Source organism: Nicotiana attenuata, unplaced genomic scaffold (genome assembly GCF_001879085.1).
Source record: "Nicotiana attenuata strain UT unplaced genomic scaffold, NIATTr2, whole genome shotgun sequence".
Classification (NCBI taxonomy): domain Eukaryota; kingdom Viridiplantae; phylum Streptophyta; class Magnoliopsida; order Solanales; family Solanaceae; genus Nicotiana; species Nicotiana attenuata.
Genome location: NW_017670500.1, coordinates 355,722 through 379,864, shown reverse-complemented (window position 1 = coordinate 379,864; position 24,143 = coordinate 355,722). Strand labels below are relative to the sequence as shown.

General features: G+C 37.4%; 1 protein-coding gene and 1 pseudogene across 1 annotated transcript; both read right to left on the bottom strand.

Moving 5' to 3' along the window:
* Positions 1-1,608: 1,608 nt before the first annotated feature.
* On the bottom strand, positions 1,609-9,837 carry LOC109240272 (annotated as a pseudogene).
* An 852-nt stretch (positions 9,838-10,689) lies between these two features.
* Positions 10,690-16,041, bottom strand: LOC109240271 (calcium-transporting ATPase 2, plasma membrane-type-like). Its single transcript, XM_019406903.1, has 7 exons — positions 15,452-16,041; positions 14,835-14,889; positions 12,810-14,761; positions 12,531-12,689; positions 11,884-12,055; positions 11,460-11,758; positions 10,690-11,339 (listed from the first exon to the last, which is right to left on the bottom strand). The coding sequence occupies exons 1-7, from the start codon at positions 15,626-15,628 to the stop codon at positions 11,100-11,102; spliced, it is 3,054 nt and encodes a 1,017-aa protein (XP_019262448.1). The 5' UTR covers positions 15,629-16,041; the 3' UTR covers positions 10,690-11,099.
* Positions 16,042-24,143: the final 8,102 nt, after the last annotated feature.

The window sequence follows — 24,143 nt, the reverse complement described above, 5'->3', positions numbered from 1 at the left end:
ACTCTAAAGTAGTGTCTCTCCGCCTCCTTAGGTCTAATTTGTGCCCAAAATATGTCCCCTTCTTGTTCTTGGCCGGCCTCCTTTGTTTAATATAGGGTTTAGGACTTAAAATCCCATGTTTTGCACTTTAGTCCCTAAAATTTTCGCTTCCTGCCGTGGTCGCGGTCAAACCGCGGCCAAACATACTCTCTAATTCTTCAGTTGTCCGCGAGTACACTCTGCTGCGGTTCTGCCGCGGTCGCGGTGGAACCGCGGTTTTTCACCCTGTTACATTTGGAATTTGGAAAAACGTAAAACATGAAAGTTGTAGCCCTTTGAGTTAGCTTTCCAACCATATATTGTGGAGCCCAAATGGAGTTTTGAGAAAAAAGTTATGTCTATTTTACTAGACAGTGCGCAATATGCCTCCTCAAGTCTTCGTTCGTACTTAATTATCAAATTTGACCCCCGAACACGATCCCGGCTTAATTCCTTGAGCTTTTACTCAGACTTCAAAGCTTCAAATCACTTAAATTCATTCCATAACATCTATATAGCTCGGAATCACACCTACAAGGCATAAAACACACAATTAGTGCAAAAAACTAGCGATTAAAACGCAAACTCAATTAAAGTGCAGTAAATTCGCGTGTAATAATCGACTAAAATACGCAATTATAGCCTATCATCATAACTTTACGATCATAGTAGATAAAATTAAGTTGCTTAAGGTAACAAAAAAGGCAGAATGCATAGGCAGCCCCTTAAACTTGTCCATTTTTTTCATTTGAACACTTAAACTATGGGTAGTACCTATTGAGCTCATAACTCAACAACTCTTTCTGATTAACCATTACATGTTCAGCTACCATCTTCTCTACATCATCGATGGATTGTTGTTGCTGCTCTTTTCTTCTTTTCTTTTTTTCAAAATCTGAAAATAGTGATGTTTGAGAAGGCATTCTCCAATATATACTACCCCTACTAGTAGCAACCAAACCTACTATTGCCCCAGTAGTTCCCTCACCAGAAGGGTGTTTTAGTAGTTTGTCCAAAAATCGCGAAGCGACCTCCATCACTGCTTACGATTGTCATGCGCGTAATGTCCTCAGGTGTCGGGGCTTTGGCTTTGCGGTGGTGGTGTGGTGGCTATGCGACGGTCAACGCCTATTTCATTCCTAAATGACCATTTTTTAATTGAATGTAAAGTGTATTCTTAAGAAAAAAATTACTGTTGACTGTAATTTTTTGGTCACTGGATTGAAGTTTAAAGGTAGAGTGATTAGCATAGGGGTAGAGGAAGCATGATGGTGGTAAAGCAACTGTTATAGTGGCGGAGATGGCGCAGCACAAAGGAGGAAGAAGGAGAATGAAGCAAAATAGAAAAAAGGCATCTGTTTCTTCTCACGCGCTCAACACAAGTGGTGTGTTATACACACTGCCATGTCAGCAGCGTGTGTCTGATTGACACAATTTATCTCAACTTAAAGTGCTCAATAGGTACTACCCTTAGTTTAGGTGTTCGAATGGAAAAAATGGGCAAGCTTAGGTGAACGCCCATGTATTCTGCCTAACAAAAATAACTGTACGACTTTACTATTACAAGAGAATCAGTGAACAATATATAGATGAAATTAATCTTCAATATGGTGAAGCCAAAAGTTAGACAATTTTGCTGTCTACTGATATTCGAAATAAACGCTTAAGGCATTAGATTAATGCATGTAGAACAATCCAAAAATAAATTAAACGGCAGGGAGCGCATGGATATATTTAAAAAGAAAAAAAAGATAAATACTTGAATTCTAGCTTTCGAGTCCGTTATGAGTTATGATCAACAACAATACGAAATACAAACTCAAAGATTGTGGAAATAAATTGCTATCGACAAACGAATTTGTCAATAAAGAATCAGATGTTGGTCGAACTACGAATGTTGACTGACGGGAGGATATTGGTCAGTCTTTCAGTGCTCTAACAAAGTAAAAATCTGAGGCAAGGAATAAATGAAATATTATATGATGACCAACAAGATTATTGATGGATTCTTGTGTTCTATCTTCACTGCAGTCTAGCTCATTAATTCTAACTTTGATAGGACTGACTATATGCACATGAACATGATCATGAGCATTCTAATGAGAAGAATGGCATTCCCGAAATGCTCTTGGATCTTACTATCTTTCTCACCAATATTCTCCATTTTATTTCATCCTTCTTCTTCTGTCTCCTCCTCCTCTGCTTGAAATTCCTGTTCAAACGTCAATCTTTCACTCAATTAATGCTCAAGGTCAAGGAGGATGTAATCTATATTATTAGAGTAGGGTCATATTAGTTGTGGTAATTATGTTAGTTAGTTAGGGGTATTTTAGTCTTTTTACCTATTCTACACACGTGACTCGTGTGAACCAGCTGTATATAACTAATACTCTTTATTAACAAAGTTAGTTACATAGATAATGAAAGCTTCTTCCTCCTCTCTCGTTCTTTTCTCTCTGTACTACTTTTCTTCTCAATCGCATGCAATCGTGTTCTCCACTAGATCTGTACACAGATTCTATCATGGTATCAGAGCGGGCAATTTGAGATTGGATCGAAGGTTTCAAAATTCCAATTGACGGCCATTTTCGAAGCTCAAGCTGGCCTGTCATGGCGGAAACTAGAGATCTGCAAATTGATCACACTCACCCACTATTTTTACAACAAACTGATACTCCTGGAATAGCATTGATTGATATCAAACTTATAGGACCTGAAAACTACGCGCTATAGAGCAGATCGATGAGAATGACATTGTTGGTGAAAAACAAGCTAGGGTTCATAGATGGAGCCTATCTAAAAAGCTCTTACAGAGGAGAATTAGGGCATCAATGGGAAAGATGTAATGCTGTAGTGCTTTCGTAGATAGGTCGCACAGTATCTGCTGAATTGCAGCCAAGCATCATCTACGCATCAGATGCAAGGAAGATATGGAATGAATTTAAGGAACGTTTTAACAAATCGAACCTTACTAGGTTTTATCACTTATGGACGACAATGGGAACTTTGAGGCAGGGTACAGACACAATTCCTTGTTAAAAACTTACGCTTGTTCCAATTCCTTGTTGGTTTAAATGAAAGCTACAGTCATGTGAGAAGCGACATCCTACTTAAAACACCTGTTAACTGTGAACAAGCATATGCATTAGCAGTTCAGGAAGAGAGTCAACGAACACTTAGTGTAGCTAATTCAGACAAGGAGCCTTTAACTATGCTAGCTGAAAGAGGAGAAGGTTTCAAGGCAGCAAGGAAACCAGGTCTCATATGTGATTACTGTGGTTACAAAGGTCATTTGAAGGAGAACTGTTACAAGATTATAGATTATCCACCAGACTTTAAAAGCAAGAAAAAACCTCAGAACTCTGGTGTGAAGGGGTATGCTAATGTACCAGCTGGAGAAAGAGGGAGTTCTAACACCACTACTCAGATACAGGGGCATTACTTCACAGAAGATCAATACAAACAGCTATTGGGACTCTTGAACAAACCAGATCCTAATCCAGGTGACTGTCATACTCTAATGGCCGGTATAAATTCATTGTTGTCCAAGGCATTTAATTATGATTGAATAATAGATACAGGTGCTTCACATCATGTTACACCTTATAAAGAAGTATTAGATAATGTGCGAAAGATTGAAAACCAAAATAATAATGGTGTGCAAGTACCTCCAGGAAGTAAATATCATGTAGCACATACAGGAAATGTGAAGATATTAGATTGACACCGAGAGATGTACTGCATGTTCCTGACTTTAAATTCAGTTTAATGTCGGTTTCTAAACTGACTAAGAAGTTTTCATGTTGTGCTACATTCTTCCGTAATTTCTGTGTATTTCAGGGTCTTTACAGTTGGAAGTTACTGGAGATTGGTAAAGAACACAATGGTTTGTATCTACTGAAGAAGGAGCTCAATAGGGAATTCCCAGCTATAGCAGGAAGTGTTGTGCAAATGCAGGAAGATTCATCACTTTGGCACATAAGATTAGGTCATCCTTCAACTGTTGCAATGCAACATATTCCTCTATTAAAGAATAAGGTGGATACCAAGTTACAACATAGATGTGAAATATGTCCTTTAGCAAAGCAAAATAGACTACCTTTCTAGCCTAGTACTAGTAGAACAGATCAGATTTTTCAACTTGTTCATGTAGATGTTTGGGGTCCTCACAGGATACCAACATATGACAGAAAACACTACTTTGTAACTCTGATGGATGATTTTAGCAGATATACTTGGTTATGTTTGTTACAATCCAAGTGTGAATTAGTTGTTGTATTGAAGGATTTCTTTACCATGGTGCATAATCAATTTGGTTTGAATGTCAAAAGATTGAGATCTGATAATGGAACTGAGTTATTCAATTCAAAATGTAATGAGTTATTGACTTCATTAGGAATTGTGCATCAAAGTAGCCAGAGCCTTGAAGTTTCAAAGCTCCTTGCCAAACAGATTCTGGGGAGACTGTGTAAAAACAGCAATTTACTTGATAAACAAGTGGCCAACTTCTACTTTATCAAGGCAATCACCCTATGAAGTTCTTTATAAGAAGCTAGCTAAGATTGAGAATCTGAAGGTATTTGGTTGTTTATGTTTTGCAAGCACCCTACCAAAAGGAGATAAATTTGCTCCAAGAGCTAGGAGAACTGTACTAATAGGATATCAGAAACTCAAAAGGGCTACAGGTTGTATGATTTGGAGAGCAGGGCATTTGTAGTGAGCAGAGATGTCACATTCAGAGAACAGGTATTTCCTTTCAAAGGAATGACTTCAGACCTAGATGACATATGCCCATAAGACCCTCCTGAACTAATGCCCATTGAGATACCTTCTAATCCTAACACCTCTCAACCCAATTATCATAATATCCCCACACCAGTTGAAAGTACATCTCCAATCATCACACAAACAGAACCACAAAATCAGCTACCTGAAGAATTACCTACAGACAGTGTTGATCATTTATCATCACAGAATCAGGTTGAGGCAGATATCTACAGCATTAATTCAGATCTTTTAGCTTCAGATGCAGTTGAAGAAGTGGGAGGCCTTTCACCTGAAGAAGATGTTGTGATTGATGTCAGGAAGTCAACAAGACCCTCTAGACACCTATATGGCTAAAAGATTATGTGACAAAAGGGAAATTCAAAGGCAACTGTCTATATCCAATCTCGCAAGGACTACCATCTGCAAATCTCACTGTAGGATATCAGTCTTATTTGAAGGCCTTCTTAGCATACACTGAACCTGGTTCATTTAAGGAAGCTGCTCAAGATAGCAGGCAATGCAACAAGAGATAAGTGCACTAGAGGAAAACAACACATGGAAGTTGGTTGATCTACCACCAGGGAAGCAGGCTATTGGATCAAAATGGGTCTATAAGATAAAACATAAAGCAAATGGAGAAGTAGAAAGGTTTAAGGCCTGTTAGTGGCTAAAGGGTACAACCAAAAAGAGGGCCTAGACTACCATGACACTTTCTCTTCAGTGGCAAATATGGTAATTGTTAGAACCATTATCAGTATTGATGCAGCAAAGGATGGAATTTGCATCAAATGGATGTCAACAATGCCTTCTTACAGGGTGACTTATATGAAGAAGTATACATGGCCTTACTACAAGGTTTTCATAGGCAGGGGGAGAGGAAGGTTTGCTAGCTACTAAAGTCACTCTATGGGTTGAAACAAGCACCAAGACAATGGAACATAAAGCTTACATATGCCTTGATCACACATGGCTACATACAAGTACATTTGATCACTCTCTATTCAGCAAAAAACAAGGCTCAGATATGGTCATCATACTAGTTTATGTAGATGACCTATTAATCACTGGAAGCAATCCTCAGCTAGTCAATGATGCTAAGAAAACATTACAAATCAAGGTGAAGGATTTGGGAGAACTAAGATACTTTCTTGGTATTGAGGTCCTCAGATCACAAAAAGGGATTCTGCTGAACCAAAGAAACTATGCGCTTGAGTTGATTTCAGGAGTAGGTCTAAGTGGTTCTAAGCCTATTTCAACACCTCTAGAGTTGAATCAAAAGCTTACCACAGCAGAGTATGATGTTCATGTAGGAAAGCTAGGAGATCCAGAATTAGGAGACATCACTGCATATCAGAAGTTGATTGGGAAGCTCGTGTATTTAACAATCACACGACATGACATTAGCTTTGCAGTGCAAACATTGAGCCAGTTCATGCAATGTCCAAAGCAATCTCATATGGATGCAGCCTTAAGGGTGGTCAAGTATATCAAAGGAGCACCCGGTCTAGGAGTTCTTCTGTATGCAAAGCCAATTGACAGCTTGACTACATACTGTGATGCAGATTGGGCAGCCTGCCCTAAGACTAGGAGGTCTGTGACAGGATATATTGTCAAATTAGGGAGTTCTCTGATCTCATGAAAATCAAAAAACAACAAATAGTCAGTAGGTGTTCAGCAGAAGCATAATATAGAAGTATGGCAGCCGTGGCAACAAAAGTAACTGGGTTGTCAGGCCTTCTTGACGAACTAGGGATACCAATCTCTAAACCTGTCCAATTGTTCTGTTACAACAAGGCAGCTATTAAAATAGCTGAGAATCCCATGTTTCATGAACGTGCCAAACACATAGAAATAGATTGTCACTTTGTGCGATAGAAAATCAAGTCTGGGTTGTTGCACCACACCATGTTACCTCAGCTCTTCAACTTGCAGACTTACTCACAAAGGGTATGTCTGTTGCTCAGCATCACGTTTTAGTTTCCAAGCTTGGAGTGTTGGATGTCTTCCACCCTCCATCTTGAGGGGGAGTATTAGAGTAGGGTCATATTAGTTGTGGTAGTTATGTTAGTTAGTCAGGGGTATTTTAGTCTTTTACATATTCTACACATGTGACTCGTGTGAACCAGCTGTATATAACTAATACTCTGTATTAACAGAGTTAGTTACATAGATTATGAAAGCTTCTTCCTCCTCTCTCGTTCTCTTCTCTCTACATTGATTTTTCTTCTCAATCGCACTAGATCTGTACACAGATTCTATCATATATATTTTACTCTCGGTTTGGTATTGTGGAAATTATTTTTCAAAAAAAAAACGATATTTTTATAAGTAAGCCATTTTCGCATTTGGTTATAAATTTTCATCCAAAAAATAAGGACAAATGACTTCAGTTACTTATGGACGGAAGTCATTTTCCTTACAACTATCTAATCTTTTAACTTCATATTATATACTTAGACAAATACTTACCCACAAAGTAATTTTTAGTACTCACAATTTTATCAAAATATTTTACGATTAGCTATATTATTATTAATCTGTAATACATATTTTTTAAGAAAATATTCACAAACCATTTATCGGAAATCATTTTTCACAAAAGTATTCTGTCGTCTAGTATCTATAGCAATTAGCAGGCAAAAGACAAGTCTAACGAACCTGCATAAAGGAACTCTACAAACATCCGAATCAGCACAGAGGCGAGAATGCAGTTCCAAAACTTGCCACATTCTCTTGCAGTGGATGCAACCACTAGAAACTCTCATCTTACATCCTGCAAAGTGACGAATGAGCAATTCTAGCCCTTTGCATGCTGCATATTTACAAGGTGTTTGATCTTTTTTCAAGACCTTATCGCATGTTTGACAACCATCTTTGCATATGTGAACTAGAGCTTCCATTGCCTCGTATAGCTGCATATACACTTCTCTCTCATTGATTTTTCTCATTCTTTCCTTCTTCCTCTGCAAGCAAATTAGAAAATAGTTCAACTACAAAACACTGACAGTATAAGGAGATTATGTTATTATCAGGTATAACTACAATTAGTTGTCTATAAAATGTGGAATTATATAGTAACCTAAAAAATAAGACAGATTACCTGCTAAAGAATTTAAGCTATATTCACCGACAGCGTAAATAAATTTTACACTATAATGCAATTTAACAGGTTATAATAGGTAACTACTCTACTTTCTAAGTTACTATATCAGGCTAGATATAAAGAATGACATGTTATTATAAGTCAATCGGATGGTGTAAGAAATTGATACACTGCGAGTGTGCAAAACTTAAAATACCTAATAAAACAGGTTAAAAGATACTGATAGAATGAACAATTTTTTGACGGTCAATGTAAATCGAGTTAGAAAAAGAAGAGAGAAAAAAAAACATAAACAGGATTGACATCATTTAGGATTCAACTTACAATATCCTCATCATTTAGAGATTTCAAAATCTGTTTTTCAAGCACAGGGTGGCTTTTTTTCATGGCTTCCCATCCTTGTGTAGAAGATATAGCCTTGAAATGTTTCAACATAAAACGGTGACAAAAGAGGCTAAGGCGCGGAGCATCACATGAAAGTGCAAGCTGAAAGATGTCAACCACATTGTCCGTAGTTATCAATCCTCGCTCCAGCAGCTGCCGCTCACATTCTCGCTTTAGATGGGGGACTACATATGCATGTGAGAGCACCAATAGATTCAGCGCATGTTCCTGCATTTTATCTTCTTCGAACGACTGGGATTGAATCTCGAATTTACCAGAATACTAGCATGTGCATAGATGGTGCCACCGTTATCTGTATTAATTGAGAGATCAGCTCTGTAACCTTCATCAAAGAGGCAATCCCACGTATTCTTCGTAGCACTAAAAATGGAGCAGTGTCGTCTTCTTCGCATTGGTATGAACCTGCTCTCATATAAGTTAGTTGGCAATGGAGGCGGATTTGGTACTGTTCTTTCACGAGGAAATTCCTCATTCTTCCTATTCATTTGTTGAACTTTCCTTCTGCAACATTATGAAAAGAAACAACTGCAGTTAAGTGTTTACAGAAACAACCCCGTCCCTCGGTGTGAACCGATGGTCACGTTCCTTTAGCCGAATATATGTGCCAACTCGTGCCCTTGGCACTATTATAGCCCGTTTGGCCAAGCTGCAAAAATCGGCTTATTTTGACAAGTCAAAAGTACTTTTGGTGAGAAGCAGTTTGTGTTTGGCTAATTAGTTTGAAAAGCACTTCTGAGCAGCAATTAGTGTTTGGCCAAGCTTTAAAAAACTACTTCTAAGTGTATTTTTCTCAAAAGTGCTTCTCAAAAAAGTGCTTTTGGAGAGAAGCTACTTTTTTCTGCTTCTCCAAAACTGCTTCTACTTCTCCTCAAAAGCACTTTTTTTCCTTCCAAAAGCTTGGCCAAACACCTCAGTTTTTGTTTTGGCCAAAAAAAAAGTAATTTTGGCCAAAAAGAAGCTTGGCTAAACAGGCTATAAGTTTGAGAAGATTAGAATGCTCAAAACAAGCCTAGTATAGTATACACCATAGGATATTAGTCCTAATAATTAGTTTAACATTCGGCAGGTGGTTTAGTAATCCGTAACTAGAGGTGAAACTCTTGAATTTATGAAAGACGAACAGCTAGAACAGCTAGAAATGCAGTAACACCAACATGTTTTAGCTAAAAAAGAGTAAGAATCAAATATAATTTACCAACCTGAAGACAACACAGCCAACAAAGATGAAGAAAGTGGACTGGTTTCGATTTACTTGGTTCACTTGCTCTCTCTAATCCACCAAGATTTTTTGTAATGGTAGAAATTATGTACTACACAGCAAATGTACATGGCAGCTGTCAAATGCCAACTTCTTCTTGTAACTATTAAAAGCTCGAGCTCAAATGATTGTTGGGTTGATTATTCAAAGGCAAAAGGGACGATCCAATTTGATTTGGTGAACAAGTTGAGACTACAAGTAGATGTAAGACTTTAATGATATGATATCCGTGTCAGATCAAATGCAACGCCAATATTTTGGTATCTCTGCCCCTGTCGAGTAAGTTAAACGTGGGGTGTTTTAAGCCATCAGTGGTCAATTTCCTATGTATTTTTCTGTATTTTTTTTTTTTCATTACAATCCAAATTCAGTTGTTGCACGCGGTTCACGCCTTTGCTCTCTCGCAATTATTACACCTACCAACACACTGCTCTTTCCAAATTAAGAAGTAGTATGATTTTATTTGATTTGATAACAGCTGGTTAGATCAATAAATACCTCTACTTATCACTTGCTATCTTTTAATCACAAATTAAATATTAAAAACTTTGTTAACTTATATCCCCTGGTTTTCGGCTTGGAGTTAGCTATACATTGTTGCAAATAGATTTAAAATTTGTAACCAAAGAAATTAATGTCTTTATTTTCCAAAATATTGGGTCATTGCATTTTAGGAGGAGTACAAAACATGCATTTGGAATGTACATATTCTTTAAAAGCACTATAATGAGCGGATTCAAATTAATCGCGACCCTAATACGGATACCTTAAAACAGGGTGCGAACCAAAAAACAGAGCACAAAAGAGTACAATGAAACAAAAAAAGACGTAGATTATCTTGGTGGAATGAAAAAGATTGGTGAGATTTCTCAATATCATAGCCACATCACATAGGCTTGAAAACATACCAGACTTAGAGAAAGAATGAATAGTATGCCTACATCTAAATACTTTCTGTTGGGTGTTTCTTAATTTCAAGGGATGTAGTTAATTTAAAAAGAAATAATATTCCAATCGGTGGACCGAGAAATAACACAGTAATGTGCTTATGAGCTAAAACCAAATGACTAGACTATGATAGCATGTGCAAATATATGCGAAAATAACTCCACCTACTTAGCAATAGATAAAACAGTGATAATCAATGCTTGGATTTAATATATATTGAACAAAAACTTAAAGCAAAAATATCCTCATGATCAGCAGTTAAAATGGGCAGTCACAGAACAAGTTGTTTGAAAGAGCAGCATTGTTTCTATGCACTGGAATTGATGTAAACTACAAGAAGTTGCTTTACAAGCTTGAGCATGACAACCTAAGCCCCAGATACTTTTGTTTCTTCAATACAAAGAAAAACTAGGGAAATAGAAGAAAAGTTGGTATCTTACAACTGTGTTAGTGATGTTACAATGCACCAAGAATGGTCACTTCTTTTCCTCCTAGTTGAGGGGCAAGAGGTTTTTGTGCTACCACTTAGAGTGAGTTACTATGAACAGCTCCTCCTTCAAGTGATTGTACAAAATATCTGGCACCACTACTTCATGAACTTCATAGCTCTATCTTCTTTAAGCCTACAGCAATTGGCATGCCCAAGAACCCGAAAAATACGCTTAGGAACCATTGGCCAAATGAGAGGGGAGTGGTGTTGGCAAATGTCCCCAGATATTCGATGATTATGATTTGGAAGAAAAGAGTCACACCGATAACTGTCACAAATACGTAGTTATCCAGTATGCCTTCCCAAACCTCAACTTTTTCCATCTCTCGCGAGTTTACTTCGTTGAAAAGCTGCATTTAGAATCAAACAGATGTATAATGTAAACCACTGGAGCTTGTCCTCGACCGGTATTTGATACTAAAACACCACACAATTTCACTTAAATTACAGAAATGTTCTTTATAATTTACCTGGCAGAAGACAAATGAGTTGAAAATAACTGTGTTGAGGGTAAGGTTAGCATCCGGGCCATCAAGACGGAATATTGTTTTCCCATATACCTGAAGGAACCATATAACTAAAAACTGATATAAGGATTGGCCCAAGATATTCCTCCACATGACGTTGCTGATAAAATTTCCTTTCCTCCCTACGGGGGCTCTTTTCATTAGTTCATCATTAGGGGGCTCTGTAGCTAGAGCAAGTGCTCCTAAGGTATCCATGATCATGTTGACCCACAGAAGTTGAACAGCAGTAAGGGGAGCGCTTCCTGAGGCATAGTTCAAGAAAAAACATAGGAATGAGTGAAACATAGCATTTTTTTGGCTATTCAGCAAATATAACTAAACTCAAGAATGGTAAAAGAATGGTAAAGCAGAGGAAAAGGCTCCTGACCTGTCACACAAGCTGAAGCGAAATTAACTATCAATGCAACAATATTTACTGTTAGCTGAAACTGAACAAATTTCTGAATGTTTATGTAGACTGAGCGTCCCCATTTGGCCACTGTAACAATTGTGGAGAAATTGTCATCCAGTATGATAACATCAGCACTCTCTTTGGCAACCTGAAACCAGAAGTCAATAATGTTACATCTCAATTTAACCGTTTGATCTGGCAAATTTTGCAAACAGAGTCAGTGGTCTTAGAAGCTCGACAGCTAAGTGGGACTTAATACTATTCCTTTTTGTTTTTCTCACAAGTCAGAGACAGATATTCCCATCTTATTTTTCATGAAGTTCTTTTGATCAGGTAATAGTCCTTTAATTCCCTCACTAGCAAACAGAATTTTTCGGGGCTGTTGTTGCAAGCATTAGAATTGCTACCTATTTAACAAAGCATGATCCAAATAGTAAAATGCAAAAGCATATAGTGACTCAATGCTCCTGTTTTCTATTTAAAGTCCTATGGTACTTATAATCCACAAATTGATTGTACCTTTAACCACATCACTCAATGAGAATTTGGTATTTCATTAAGAATCCAGACAAGTAAAGGATTGTGGTGGGAATGAACTAAAAGAATGAAACAATTGTATTCACCTCAGTTCCAGCGATGCCCATTGCCAATCCAATATCTGCTTCATGAAGTGCAGGAGCATCATTGGTTCCATCACCAGTGACTGCAACAACTTCATTGAATGTTGTCCGCAATTGCTTTACCAATGTGTGCTTGTCTAGCGGTGAAGATCTAGCCATCACCTGAAGAAGTAAAAAAGAATGTAGTCTTAAACTAGAAATCATACCAAGGGTAAAACTTTTCCAGAAGACTTCTCTGCTACAATGACTTCATTCTCTAGTAAACCAAAATGAGTACAGTACCTGAATTTTGGGAATCACTTTTAGCATTTCCTCTTGACTCATTTCTCGGAAAACTGGTCCTTCAATGGCGATACCATCCTCTGTCAGTATACCACATTCCCTAGCTATGGCTTTTGCAGTATTAATGTTATCTCCAGTGACCATCCGAACAGTCACGCCTGCCGAACGGCAAAGTGCAACAGACTCCTTGACTCCAGGACGAACGGGATCCTTTATACCTACAATTCCTATACAAGTGTACCCAGAGATTGGAATATCGTCATCAGGAGAGAATCCATTTTCCAAATCCATATAGGCAAGACACAAGGTACGAAGAGCTTCAGTGGCAAACTGTTCAATGGTGGCATTAAGATTATTTCTTATTGTTTCGTCCAAGGAAACAACGTCACCATTTGAGTTGATTACTTTGTCACAGGCAGCCAAAACTATTTCTGAAGCACCTTTGGTATGAGCCCTTAAACCTCCTTCAGGAAGCTCAAGCACCACACCCATCCGCTTCTTAGTAGAGTTGAATGGCTCAGCTTTCACAAGTTTTCCCGCTTGTCGTTCTGCTTGGAAATCTCCACCAAGTGCTAAACCAAACTCCAATATAGCAGTCTCAGTCGGGGTTCCCAATATCTCATTCTTCTTGCCCTTGGTAGCTACAACTTCTCCACCAGTGTTGTTAAAAATCGACTGCAGCAAAGTTTTGAGCGCAGAATTTGGCATTTCTGAACAAAGTGCAGATGCATCACCTAGTTTGCTCACATCTTTGGCATCCATACAGAAGCATGTTTTCACTACCGTCATGCGGTTTGTTGTTAGTGTGCCAGTTTTGTCACTACAGATGGTTGTAGCTGATCCCATTGTCTCACAAGCCGCTAGATTGCGGACAAGTGCTTTATCATTCATCATCTTTTTCATGGCAAAGGCAAGGCTTAATGTCACAGCCAGGGGAAGTCCCTCAGGAACTGCAACCACCACGATAGTAACTGCAATGGCAAAGTATTCCAAGACTTCCAGCGCTTCTTCCCCGGACCAGCTCCAGTGGGATCCCTCTTGCAGTTTTCGGCCAAACATCTTCTGCAAGAGTACTGCAAAAGTGACAACAGCAAAGAAAAGGCCTATTTTTCCAATGATTGTTGCCACTCCATTCAGTTTAACCTGTAATGGAGTTTCATCATCTCCACCTTCACTGAGAGTTGCTATCAGTTTTCCCCACTGAGTCCTCATCCCAACTGTTGTAATCAACATCTTGCAAGATCCATCTTGGACCTTGGTTCCAGAAAGAAGAAAAGGATTTTGAGCATTGACCATTACTGGCTCACTTTCTCCAGTCAAACTGGATTCATCAATTAAAACAGAAAATCCTGAAAGAAAGAGTCCATCAGCAGGGACCTGATCTCCTATCGCAAGATGAACTATATCACCAGGAACTAGATCATATATGGACAACTTTTGTCTGTATCCATTCCGAGTAACCTGGATACATATTTTCTTCTTCTCTTTGTCAAGGTCTCTGAACTGCAAGGATTGACGATAATCACTTGTTGCTGTAACAAACACCACCAACAAAATACTAGCAACAATACCAAGACCATCATGAGCCCCTATGGGCCATCCCTCCATTGCAATGCCAACAATTAGAGAAACAAAAGCGCACGCACCAAGGATCATGAGAGTCATGTCTTGAAGGGCTTCCCAGACAAACAACCAATAGCTCCGAGCTTCACTTTCTTGGAATTTGTTAACTCCAAAAATGTCCTGTCTGCGGGTTAGAGCAGTTTCATTATCAGTAGATAGTCCATCAGTACTTGACGTGGCCAGCTTATCTGCAATCCCATTTGCTCCTCCATGAAATTTCAGTTTTTTCAGATCATGACTTTCAACTATGGATCCTAGCTCCTCAGGGTCAATATGAAAACCAGCATCTTCAACTTCCTTAGGGACATTGTAATCACTTGCTTGCATGCCTGCAATTTCAGAGAATTAATCTAAAGAACATCTTAAGAGATGATTAGACAGAGAAAAGAAAACAAAATTCACCTTGTATGAACTGAAATGCAGCCTTGGAAACCAGCACTGCTACCCTCAGTTTCTCCTGTAACACATAAAACAGATGGCTTAGCCAAATTAACCTGGTTTTAGGATATGAAATTGGTGAAGCAAAATTTTACATGCATCCCAACTCAATCCAATCACCATGTTGTTGCAAATTCAAATGCATCCCCAATTCAGCAGGTCTGCTAAAAACTCATTTTATTCAGCCATTTTACATGTATCCTCAAAACATAGCAGTCAATAAATTACGTCTCAATCAAAAACTAGTAACACTCGTTGGTTACATTAATCATATGTAACAATATGAGTAATTCATGTAAGTATAGACTATTTTTATTAATCATATGTAACAATATGACTATGCTTTGGAAAACACACATAAGCTAAGTTTATTCTCAAGCGTATATACTACCACTTTAATCACAATAAACATTTATGATACTCCTATCATATTGAAAAACAGAAAGAGAAAAATGAAGCACCAAGGGTGTAGTCTAGCGGCAATTGAAGTGGTGAAACTCATGGAATTTCTTTCCAGCAGAGACAAAAAATCATATGAAATGCAGCAAAATATAAAAATGAGAAAAGAAGGGAATAGATACATGATTAGTACGGCGCATAGCAGCAGCCTCATAACGCTTGGAGAGATTAGCAGTGAAACGAAAACGACGTTTAGGGTTCTTGACGACACCACAAAGGCTCCTCCATCGTTTCAGCACCTCCTCCGACGAGTGCTTCGGCTTCACTCCTCCAAAATTCTCATTCAAATAGCTTTCCATACTATCACGTCTTCCTGATTAATTATAACGTCCAATATTGTAACAAATAATTTGATACTAATATATAAAAATGCACGTTGGGTTCCAGCAAAAAATACAATCCTTTTGGAAAAACAGGATAGAAAAGAGAAAAACCTATATAACAGGAGAGGAAAGTTAAAAGGGAGTATGAAGCTTCCAACACATTGTCCTAGCTAGGAAACTGAAACGAAAAAGGGAGGAGTTTGGTGCAAGAACAAACAGTACGAATTTTGGGGAAATTGGAGCTTTATAATTATGAAATGAGACAAAGAGGATCAAAGAGAAGAAGAAGAAGAAGAAAGAAGAAGGATCCGAGTTTTGGGTGAGAGAAACTATAACTAAAGTAGAGATGGTTGGTGGACATGAATGAAAGCTTTCATTTCTTTATTCCAATTTTCATTCCTCGTTTTATGCTAAGAGTTGACGCGGTCAATATTTTGCTGCTGGTTGCTCATTACTTCTCGTATTATTTATTATGCGAAAAGGGAAAATTAATTAAGGGTGTAATTAGTGCTTTGAGTGGAATTAATTGTGAGATCAATGGTCTGAAAAATTAAGCTACACATTTCTAGTACTTATTACATATTTTAACATGTTTTGTTCTGATTCTTGATAGAATTACTAAATCAAGTATATTTGTGAACGGGTGATAGAGAAATTTGAACGTAAAAAACTGTAGATGATACTTTTATTTATTTATTCCTATTTTGAGATAAGTAATGATGGTATATTAGGTGAACACTGAGGGGAATCTCTGACGCGTTTTGTCAGACACGCCATGTATAATACTTTTTCTTCTTTTTACTATTTATAATACTTTTTTTTTTTTTTTAACAGTGGTACTGGTCCATCTCAATTCAATTCTCACCTACCTTGTAACTTCGTCGTGGACTCCATTTCTTTTCAAGTTTACTTTGTTAATTATGCAACTCTCCGCACCCATTATTCGTTATCTGCTCGAAGAGAAAAGACCAAGTCTAACTGCCCTACCAAGTTCTTACGCCAAATAATGAACATAGGTTATTGAAAAAGTTTTGCACCCCCCCCCCCCCCAATTTGTGATTTGGGTTCATTTTACATGGCACTTCTTTTTTTTCTAGTTATTCCAAAATAAATTGACACATTTTGAGCCTGTTTGGACATAAGAAGTTTTTCACTTTTTTCGAAATCAGTGTTTGGACACAAAATTTTAATTTGTCACTTGAAGATGAATTTTGGGATTTTTCGAAAAATTGAAAAACTCCAAAAAGCTATTTTTCAAAGTTCTCACTTGGATCACTCACAAAAATTTAAAAACAACCCAAAATTTCATTCATGTCCAAACACACTTGTGGGATTATACTGGGTATGTTGTTGTTGTTTCACTTGAAATTCCTTTTTTTTTTGGAATTTTACAATTCTTATGTCCAAATGCCCACTTTGACACTTGCAAATTTTTTAACTCTGCAACTTCTCATTATTCTTAGTGACATGCTTTCATAACGAGTCCAGAATCAAAATGTGGTTCTTTTGGACTCAAAGAACCGAAATGTATATAGAAAAAATACGGTGACCGTTTTATATATAACGCCCTTTTAAAAGGCGCTATACCTTAACGGCAGTTTGCCCAGTTAAGTATAGCGCCCTTTTAAAAGGCGCTATATATATAAAGCTCTTCCTTACCATGTTATACCTATTCTGTGGGCCCACCAATAATTGTTCTGGGCTTAACCGACATAACAATAATTCAAATGGGTATTTAAGGCGCTATACCTCAAAAAATTCGACCCCCCGGATTGGTTTTTGCCTTATTTAAAGACGTTAGGAATTTTGTAAAAAATCCATTCAAAAATATTCTCAAGTCTTGTGAAATATTTCTTCGTTAAGTTGTTTTGCATTTTTTCATAATGTCTGAAGAGCGAAGAATTAGGGTTTCATTATATTTGGGGGGTGAGGTTGCGGTGACGAATAACTCAGTAAGCTATAGTTTATCTCCATAGTGTTATGTTAAGTTGCCACTTATTATGGAGTACGATACATTGGTATCGTTGTTATGTAAAAAAATGAGTGTGAGCAAACGTTGGATGAATATTAAAGTAACCGGAAGATATCCGTATTCTGTAACTCCGCAAGGGGTTGCTTGTTATGCTGAGTTTAACATCGAAGATGATGAAACTCTGAAAGATTTTTTGAGGACTCCGGATGAATATCGGGAATTTATTGTGATAAAACTATTAGAAATGTAGGTCAAGGTCGAAGACGTTCGCAATAATGAGGTTGCGCAAAGTAGGGATATCCCTCAATCATCGGGTGGTTATTTTGGAGCAGTTTTAGCCGAACAGGTTCCGGCTGAAAGTAATTTCTCCCCTAGTTTACACAATCCACAAGCCGAGTGGTAAACATCAATTTTTCTTTGTCTTACGATGTATATTTTTGTGTATTGAATTTGCATTAACACTCATATATTCCACAGAGGGTACCGACTAGATATGAATTATACAAGTTATGAACCAACGACCAGTTGGAATATGCCTAGTTTTGGTGTGTTGGATCATGGTGGTCCATCCGGAGTCATCATCAACAAGATAATGTGCATCTGGGATATCAACACATTATGATTTGTAAGTGAATATATAAAGTTATATGTAAAGTTTGGATCAATTTGAGTAACTCATTATTTTGTTGGTTGTGCAGTGAAAATGAGTAATTTGATGGTCTTGTCCTTACTCAATTGCCCGAAGACGACATATTTAATCGGGATCTGGCAGATGCGCGGAGTCAGGAAGAGAATAGTGATTATGACAACAATGCCGATGAGTCTGGAGATGACAAACCCTTCCCGGACGAGGGTGATGATGAGGAGGAAGAGAATGTTGAACCTGATTTGACGAGGAACCATGCTCTACCTCCCATTAGACCAAGAGTGTACGAGTCCCACGTGTCGTTTCATTCAAGGGAGATTCCCTACCTTGATCATTTGCCAAGTATGCTGGATGTGGATGCCCTCACAAGGATATTTACGAAATTCGGACAGCAATGTGGGATGAATCTAGACCAACGGTGCTGTCAAAGGGCATGCTTTTTCCTGATAAAGCGCGCCTAAGCAGGGTGGTGAAAATGTACAGCGTAAAAGAGTGTCGTGAGATGATGGTATGGGAGTCATCTCCGGATGTATACAAGTTTATTTTTCGTAGATGGTTTATGGGTTGCAATTGGATGCTGCATGCGAGGAAGAAGAAAATAAATATGTGGGTTATGGATAAATACATTGGCACCTACAATTGTGAAATGGACACATTCAGTGGGAATCACTTTAACTTGGATGTTGACTTGATTTCTCTTGTTTTGATTCCACACATTGAAGCGTCCATAAGGTACAAGATCAAAGAGTGTATTACATCTGCCCACCAGGAATATCGGTGTACCATTACCAAAAGAAAGGCATTTCTCGGGTGCAAATGTGCGTTTAAAATTGTTTATGGTAACTGGGATAAGTCATTTGTATCTCTACCCAGGTACATGGCCGCATTGTAATACTTTAACCCCGGGAATGTTGTTGAATGGAAGCTTGAGCAGAGTCCGGGAATACCAGAACATATATTCAGATATGTGTTCTGCGCATTTAAACCAGCAATTGATGGTTTTGTGCATTGCCGGCCGGTAATATCTATAGACGGCACTCATTTCTATGGAAAGTATGTTATTAAATTGTTGATCATCGTTGGAATAGATGCTAATGGAAGTATATTTCCCCTAGCTTTTGCTATTTATGTAATGCTGTATTTTAGGTCGGGCGCGGGCCTAAATGGGCCTAACGGGCCGGGCCTAACGGGCCTGGGCTTTGGCGGGCTGGGCTCTGGCGGCCAAATAGTCCCAAAGGATGGAACCGGCCTGTTGTGGGCCTAAGCCCACACGGTCCCGGGCTAAATAGGTCGGGCCCACTGGCCTAAACGGGCCTAAGTGGTCCGAGCTATTTTTTTTGAAATTTTTTTATCTAAGACATTTTCTTGTAAATTATATATATATATATATATATATATCATTTCTTGTAAATATATGATATAATTGTAACTTAAATCTTCTAAAGAGTCAAATTTAAAAACAAAAAAAAAATTGCAAGGAGATATTCAAGGGAATGCCTTATAATTTTTATTATTACGACATTAACAAAAATGGCAATATTGTAAGCACGTGATTTTTGCCGCGCTTAAATTACTCCTATAGAATTCATTAGAATTAGGATATTTCTTTTATTAGGAATTAATTGCATGATTTTGTGTTTTGTTTGAATTTTTGTTTGTGCATTTTTTATAAAATTCGAAAATATAAAAATAGCATTTAGGTTCCAATTTTAGCATTTTTATTAGTGAAAAAAAATAATAAAGAAAATAACAAAAATGGTTCTTTCGCATTTATACTTTTAATTTATCTTAGTTTGCTTTTTGAATTAGGAATTAGTTTATTTGAAAATTAATTAGTGTAATTTTGGAGTTAATTTGGGTTTTTACTTTTATTTTTGCATTTAACAAAATTCAAAAAAATAATAAATGAACAAAAATCAAAAGAAAAGGAATTAAAAGATAATGGGTCTTCATTTTGGGCCATAAAATCGAAACCCAAAACCCAAATCCGGTTAAATTGGACCAAACCCAACCTGAATTACCCGGTCCAGTCCCCAGGATAACAAAACGACACCGTTTGGCGTCAATAAATCTGGGCCATCTATCCTCTTTGATCTAACGGCTCATGATCGATCCTCATTTTTAATAAAAGTGTCTGAAATTATTGAAACCCTAGAGACATTTTCCTTCTTCCTCGTACCCCCACCTCCTTCGCCGGCTCCGCCCTAACTACGCCGCCGGAAATCGCCCACGGCGGCGGCGGAGCTCCAAATGCCTCCAAATTTACACCACCCCCTCTCCTTCACCTCCCCGTTCTATATCCGCCTTTGATTTCCTTCGAATATGAGCCTATCTCCTCGAATAATCAAAAACAGTGGCGCCGCCTCCGCCGCCCACGGCGGCGCCACCACCAAACAGCCCCAGTTTTACACCATCTATTCTCCCCAAGTCCCTCTTTCCAAATCCATGGCCATCTTCGTTCAAATCCTCCTACATCTCCTCGAGTTTCAGATCAAAATTGACCTCGAAACCCTAATTTTCAAAATTTTGGAGTTCGTTCTATTTTGGACTGTGATAGTCCTTAATCATTGTGTTTCTCATGGAAACACACGATTAAGGACAAGTTTCAGTCCAAATTTTGCAAGGGCTTGGCCGGAATCAGTTTTAATCAAGGTATTTTTCTTTTCTTATTTTAATCTTGTTTTAGTATTTGTTTAGCTAAATCAGTGAATGCTCTTAGGATTTTTCTTCTTCGTTACTTGTTATTTTTTTGGAATTCTGTTTTGTTCTCTTTTGATCCATCATTTTGGTCTTAGGATTAATTTAGGGCATTAATTTGATTTGATTTTTGTCTTGTTCTTGGTTTGATTTGATTTCTGATTTGAATTTAGGAGTAAATCAGTGAGTTATTTAGTTTTGTTCATAATATAATTTCTGATTTGATTTGATTTTCGTTCTTGAATTAAAATTAGGGTTTTTAGGATTTGATTTTTCAGCGAGTTGTTCTTGTTAATTTGATTTTAGTATCTTAGGGTTATAATTTTAATTTGTTTAATTCATGTTTGCTGATAATTTTCCTCCTGTTCTTTATATTATAGTTCATTTGTTGGTTTGTTCATTATTACCAGCCTTAGAACATAGTTCAACTAGAATTAATTTCAGCTCTAATTAGAATTAGTTAGATTGATTAATCCATTTTTAGGAAGTGTTTGGTTATAGCTGAAAGGTTTTAGATTTTGTTGATTAATCATGACTGAGTTAAAAGGGTGGGGTTTAGTTGGAGTAGGCTCAGTAATTTCGGAATAAAGACAAGGGTAGTATAAGCATTCCTAAATAAGAATAATGTTGTAGATAAAGTTAGGACACCCTAGACTCTTCTAGAAGTGGGTTTTTAGTTAAAATTTCAGAACTTAATGCAGTGGCTTGAGAAACAAGTCAAAACTTTAGGACTAATGAGTAAAATCTGAAAATAAAAAGGGAGAAAATGAGTGAGTGAATTCTAGAATCTTCCTGCCCCTTTCCTACCTATAAAAGGCAGCCTACCTGCCTTCATTTGCAAGTTTTAGAACCTGGAAAAAGTTCTCAAAAGTTCTAGCTTCTAAAATTCCCCCCAAAACAATTTCTGCAAATCTGAGCATCCAAATTTGAATTTCAAATCCAAAGAAGTTCAAAAGTCTGAACTCTTATAGTTCAAAATTTTTCTTAGATCTTAATTCCTTCAAAAAAAACAAAAAAAAAGGAAAATACAGCAGAAAACTCAACAAAAAAAATGCTGTTCTGTTGAGATTTTGGGTTTAATTTCAAGTTGTAGTGGTTGTGTGCCTCTTCTAGTTTAAGATCTGATTGCGGAAACTTTTTGAGTGTTCCTGGGTGTAATTTCAAGTTGATTTGGGTGTATTCAAGCTATTTTTGGGTGATCTATGGGTTGGAATTAGTCCTGGGCAGTCGATATTGTTGCTGGGTTTACAACTGAGTTCCCTACTACTGTGTGTTGCTGTTTGAGCCCGTTGAATACTCAAATCTGCTTGCTGAATCTTCCTTCTTCTCTGTTTGCTGTCATTCCAGGTACATCCCTGTAGCCTTCAAGTATTGGGAATGAAGTGAAACATTTGCTTATCTGTCCTCCTTGTTAGTTTCATATTACACTTAGCTAGATTCAGCATGTTACTGTGTTTTTTTTTGTATATTCAACTAAGGACTATGTAGAATTATAATGCTGTGATTTTTGCACTAGAGCTTAGACTATCAGTACATTTCGATCACTTGTATCGGACTGTTGAACTATGCTGGACTTATATGAGTACTAAAATTGTAGTATTAGCTATAGTATGATAAAGGTTAGTCTAATTATTAATTTAGTTTGAGGTTTGAATTTAGGTTAAGTTTTCTTTAGTTCATACGAACTGTACCTCAGACTTATAAATTCATTCTTAGCTCATTTAAATTCAGTCTTTCAGTCATTGAGTTAAAAGGATTGCTAAAACAAACAGGCACTAGAATGAGTATGTATGCTAATCCATGCCAAACACGCCACAAGCTATTTACACTCTAGCTTAAAATCGGAGTAACACTTCTATGTCACGACTGAGTTTTGATTGTGTTAATTCAATTGTTAAATTCACTTATTGTTGACAAGGTTCTGTCAGTGTAGATCTGAACATCAAAAATCAAAACAGAACGAACATCTACTTTGAATTTGAAAATTTCCTTTACTTGTTATGCTAATCAAGGAGTTGAACTATTTGAAGTCACTTTAGTAATTTGTTTAGGCCTGATCATAAGCCCAGGGCTGATGGCCCATACTATTTGCTTGGACATTAACATTACTAATGCAAGGTTCAGTCCAGACCCACTTACTCTCCTAATTGGGCTAGGGTCAATTGGCCCAGGCGGGAATCAGCCCACAGGACAATTTAATTCTGCTGTTATTTTAATTGGGCTGAGTTTAAAATTCAATGTCGAAGTGCTGAAGGCTGAAATCTACATTAAGATCATTAGGATTAATTTTGTAACATAAATTTGGGCTTTCGAGTTAGGTAGCGGGTTCAAATTAAGAGGTTTTCCCTTATGTTTGAATTCGGACTTGAACTTGAAGCCCGAATTTCTTAATGCCAATCAACTAAGCCCCTTAGAGACAAATCCAATAGAAAATCCTAGTTTGCTCTAGGATGGCCTTTAAATAATAAAATGAGGTGAGCCGTGCCAAATAAAACCCATAAATTGCGGGGGCCTCTTTAAATGTTCCTATTAAAATACTTAGAATTCGGGACGTGCCGTTTAGCGAATTTTCACGGCCTCCCACAAAGATAATAACACGTTAGTCGCTTTAGGCACGCTTTTAATAATTTTACCTTCCTAAATACGGGTGTGCATTTCATGCAACCCAAATCCAAATCCCAAAATGTTGAATAAGAATGTGTCGAGGATCCGGGTGCATTTCATGTGACGTGATCCAAAAACACGTTTATTAAACGACGTTCAATTTTCTTAAAAATTTAATTAAAAGCGGTAAATAATTCTAAAAAATTGCACTATAGGATGACATGTATTAAAATCGAATTTCTTGCCAATTTTAATAGTTTAAGCGACCGTGCTAGAACCACGGGATCCGGGGGTGCCTAACACCTTCCCTCGGGTCAACAGAATTCCTTAGTCAGAATTTCTGGTTCGCAGACTCCGACTGGGAAGTCAAAATTTTTCTCGATTTGGGATTCAAGTTAAACCGATGACTTGGGACACAAAAAGCCAATCCTATCCCAAGTGGCAACTCTAAAAACTAATAAATAATTCTATAAAACTTATTAGAACATTGAAAAGTTCTAAGTTCAACTTTGAAATAATACCTTTAAAAAGATAAAATTATAAAAATATTTTAGAAATAGTTATAAATTAAA

Bases quoted from the DNA above. Each gene is read 5' to 3' on its own strand.
- LOC109240271 (XM_019406903.1), bottom strand. From the start codon at position 15,628: ATGGAAAGCTATTTGAATGAGAATTTTGGAGGAGTGAAGCCGAAGCAC. The intron at 14,762-14,834 runs GTGAATTTTGTT...CTGAAATTGCAG, and splicing joins TGCATTTCAGTTCATACAAG to GCATGCAAGCAAGTGATTAC. The intron at 11,759-11,883 runs GTCAGGAGCCTT...ACTATGCCTCAG, and splicing joins CGCTTCAGCTTGTGTGACAG to GAAGCGCTCCCCTTACTGCT.